General features: G+C 41.1%; 1 protein-coding gene across 1 annotated transcript in view; it reads right to left on the minus strand.

The window, feature by feature from the left end:
- Positions 1 to 3,321, minus strand: part of SLC35F1 (solute carrier family 35, member F1) — a 131,855-nt gene extending 128,534 nt beyond the window's left edge. The window contains exon 1 of the mRNA XM_009325685.1: positions 3,202 to 3,321. Within this exon, the coding sequence (XP_009323960.1) occupies positions 3,202 to 3,321 (120 nt within the window). The remainder of the gene's footprint in view (positions 1 to 3,201) is intronic.
- Positions 3,322 to 4,616: the final 1,295 nt, after the last annotated feature.

Below are 4,616 nucleotides of genomic sequence, written 5' to 3' on the forward strand. Positions count from 1 at the left end.
GAAAACAAGAGCGTAGTTTATATATTTTTACTGAGAAAGCCACAGAATCGTAGAAATGTTGATTCAAAGGGGTCTCTGGAGGCCATCTAGTCCAACCTCCTGCTCACAACAGGGCTATCACCACCGGCAGATCAGATCAGCCTTGTCTCTGCTTATCCTAGACTCAAAAACCCCTGTGGATGGATAACCCATAACTTCTCTGGATAACCTGTTCCTGTACCACAGTACCCTCCTGGCGAAGAAGTGTTCCCTAATGTCCAGTCCAAACGTGCCAAGCCACAACTTGTCCTACTGCTGCTTTTCATGTTGAAGCTTGAGTGATTCAATGTACTAGAACCAAATACGGTACCTGATGTCATGGAACGCTGCTTGCCATACCCTCCTATATAAGTCAATGGGAATTAAAAACCACTCAGGCTGTTCGCAGAAAGTGCTTGGTTTCTCAGTGGCTTTTTCCATAAAAGCCTTCTCATGATCCAGCAGTGTGTATTTATCATGAATAATGCAAAGCCCTATCAGTCCATATTTCCACAACAGCTAGGTCTAAGCACTACATTCCCCAGTCAATCCAAGTCAAGGCTGCACTATGGGTAAGATGCAGGGCTGGGCTCCATGTTTGTTCTAAAATGGCTCAAAAGATTGACAGCTGTTTTCTTTTGTTCAGATTTCTAGGAATAATACCAATTTTTTCAAGTGCAAGGCAGAATGTTACAGATGTGTAATCTTTTGAAACACAGGTATGCGCTGTTCATAGTTCAAAATGCAATTTATAGCCCACTTGCCTTACTCATGCAAATAAATACTTGTGATGTAAGTGAGTAAGTATGCCCCTATACATGCCTTATTCTCTACTTTCATCGCTCTTAGTTCAGCTTGCTGGCATGCACTAAAGGAAAGAAATAGTATGCCAAGATGTGGAAACCCATAATCTTGATAAAGGGGATGTTGTTCAGCTTCTATGGGAAGTTTAGCTGATGGAAAGAGAAAAGAAAAAAGCTTCTTTATTCCCACTTTTTTTTTTTAAGAACTGTGCCTGCTACAAGGGTACACAAGGCTAGCAGTAAATGGTGAAAAAAGTAGCAAGGAAATGAACCAAAGGGCACCCATGCAAGTCTTATAATGCTGTCATTTAGAATCCAATTAGAATTATTTCTATTCTTGATTTCAGCAGTCCCAGGAAGCAAATTTCGCCTCTTAGCACTCTCAGCTTTTTGAAAGGCTACATATACATACAAAGAATTTGTCACTGCAGCCTAGGTTGACAGACCTTCCTCAGCCATTACTTCCTGCTGTATTTTGTCCTCCATTTGTAATAAACATGCTTCTTCGGTCACCCCCGAGCTGAACAAAGATAACAAAAAGAGATACACTTGCAGGGCAACTTTGACAAACATTAAATCTTTATTTATCCTAGGAAAGGGCATTGAAAATGAAGGCAACAAACAATATGAAAGGGTATTAAAATGGATGTGATGAAACGGGGACTCAACTCAATCATCCGTGCCTCATCACTTTCAGTAAAAATCTCCAGCAGTAGGGGAGGATGAAGCCCGAATGGGCATATCCCAGTCCTGTCGGGTTATCTGCTCCAACCCCTTTTTCAATTCAGGAACTTCATCCTCCACTTCATGAGCATCATTGTGAAAGCGGCCATGACCCACGTTTTCTAAAGACAAGCAACACGTTCCTGCCTTTCCTTATCCTCTTTGACATTGGGTCTATCTCTAAAAGCAAACATGAAGTGACTTACCAGACATAGTGGAAAAGACAATTGATTAATCATGTCCTGGATGAATTATCAGCAGCCGTGAGTGAAACCCACCTGCATGTACAAAGTCTATAACCCAGCTGGACTTTTTAAGTGTGATTTGAATGGTGCCTAGGCTTTCTGACTTTGTTCAGCTTTTCAAATGGATGCTCTAGTCCACCTTAGAAAAAGTGAACAGACTTTTGAGGAAATTGCCAGTTGGCGACTTGTGAGAATTAGCAAATGAAACCGCAAGGCTCCCTGCACAATGTGAATCCTCCCCAGCCATAAAACCCTCTCCTTTCGGGGAGCAACAATAGCTCTTTGTGTGGAACGCAGCAATATTTCAATGAACAAAACTATGAATTTTCCTTTTGCTCTTGGTGAAAGGTAATGATTTTACTGGATGAATACGCCTTTGACATTTTAATGTTTAAGAGAAGGAGGTTATTTGCAAATAGTGTTCCCCCCCCCCCCCCCCCCTCCTCCTTTCTGCCATCTCCCCCCCCCCCTTTTCCATTTTCTCCATGGTTGATGCTAATCTCTGACATCCCCCTCCTCAGGCAATTCTCAGCACCCTTCTTTTGCCTCACCAAAGTCAGTTTTCCCATGTTGTGATATGCTCATCAAAGCACGGCTTTCTGGTCTGAAAAGGGAATCTTTCCTCTTAGGAAAAAGGATGGTAATTACATTAAATGCATGTTAACTTCTTGCTAATGAATGCATTACATCTCTCCTAAACATTTCTGGAAAAAGAAGCAAGCAAAGAAACAAAAAATAATCAGTCATGCCATTCATTTACCAAAAGTATTAATTACCAGTAATTAGAAAAAGTGACTCATTTTTGAAGTATACAAGATTCCTAAAAAGAAATGCAAAGGTTTCAGCAAGAGCTGAATAGATGTATCTGTACCAAGCGGATAATACCGTGTAAAAATACAGTATTACAAACATAAAGGTTTTAATTTTGAAGGAAAAAAAATCCAGTCTTGACTTTTAAATTTCCAGTGATGGTAATCTACAACCGCCATAAACTGTATCAGTATCTGATTGTTTTCACTGTTCAAAAGATGTGTCCAAGATCCAGTTTGCATTTACCTTGATTCACCTGCTCTTGGATCTTGTCCACCCTTGCTAGGCCAAAGATTTCCCCACCATTTATCTCCTGCTGTCTAGGTCTCTACTTACAGATAGGTTGTCATCTTTTCTTTCTATGGCTTCTCCCTTCCAGCATATATCAGGTACAATAGCGTATTAAGAAAAAATCTCTTCCTTTTTTTCCCCTTTGAATGCTATTGCAAGCTCTCACAGAATTTTAGTAACATCTCCTACATTTAGACTATGAATTTCCACAGTTGTTGAGTCTAGGCAAAAAGTAAACTGAACAGATTGAATTCACCAAATCTCTCCCTTTAAAATTTTCCAGTCTTTCTTTTGGGTCTTTTCTGAGTCACCTTCACCGTACCAAAAGCCTGGCTGAGCTGTGGCCCAGCTCCCAGCGGGTGGCTGTGCCTCTGGGACTCACAGCCTGGTCTGCCATTCTGGCTTTTCCGAAATCCCTGTTTCACCGACATCCCTACGTGCCCAGGGAAGCTCCAGGTCTCCCCATCCCCTATGGCATTCGACCAGCATGCACACCTCTTCTCCTTCTTTTACCGCCAGATCACGCTATTACTAAGGCCCATGTAACTTCCCAGTTTGCAAGTATAACATTTTTTAATCCACTGGAACACAAAATACTTTCAGCAACAGCAGATGGAAACATATGTAGGTTAATCACTTCACCTTATTAAAATCCATTCACATTAACCGTCTCTAACGTGAAACCTCGCAGCTATTGAACAGCACTGGGGAGCACTACAAAACTGGATAGGAGAGAAAATGTCCGGCTACGCATAACGGAAACTGTAGGGGAATTCAGCTAGCGAGGCTGCAATGCAGGACGGGAGGGACGCTCCTGCCCGCCGCAGCCCGTGTGTCTTCTTCAGCGACAGAGAAGGAGTTGGTGTAACACCCCAGAAGGTGGCACCTAGGCACCCCTACTTATGCGTACCAATGAATCTTTAATGGCTGTTCTCTCTTTATTGAATCTTTAATGCCAGTACGTATAGCATACATAACCAGAGAGCAGAAGCAAAGCTGCCAGGATACTTTAATCTTTGCTGCATTTGAGATTTCTTGATACCCACCAATCAATAACAGTTTATGTTCTAATATTGTTGTACTTCAATTTCTATGTACAGGAGAGAAAAACAAATGGGGAAACCGGGGGAAAATTGCACTTACGAAACAAATTTGACAAACTCAATTATTTTATTATAATACACTGTTGCAGCATAATTTTGCCTTGGATGTGACACTAAATAAAATATCACTGCCTGGCACTGCAAAGGGGAAGTAGGAGATCCTTTTATTGGCAATTCCTTAGGGCTTTATTCACTGTGTGAAGAACCTGCTTTAAAATGGGATCGCTCTTTTCCTCAGAGGTCCTGGTGGGAACAGTAAATCTCTTTTACAGAAGTGCAAGATCAATTCCCAGAAGTGTTAAGAGACAGCTCAGAAAATGCAGCAGGGTACAGTAGCATATCTATTTTTTAAGTTCTTAAAATACACACACAGCAAAACACTATACAGCAATTCATTGTACATTTGTATGCATACACTTAAAAATGGAAAAGAAATGTGGAAAACAGTGAATAATGTGAAATGCAAAAAGGAGGGAAATGCAAAAATCTGTGGAATCTTATTTCCAAACCATATTATATTTCAGTGTATGAGAGCCAGACTCAACCAGGTTACTGGCAGCGTTGCCATGCTTGGCACTGTGACTTCCATTTGGAAACATTTATTCTATCATGACTGCTTAGAG

The sequence above is a fragment of the Pygoscelis adeliae genome, unplaced genomic scaffold (assembly GCF_000699105.1).
Source record: "Pygoscelis adeliae isolate BGI_AS28 unplaced genomic scaffold, ASM69910v1 Scaffold54, whole genome shotgun sequence".
NCBI lineage: Eukaryota > Metazoa > Chordata > Aves > Sphenisciformes > Spheniscidae > Pygoscelis > Pygoscelis adeliae.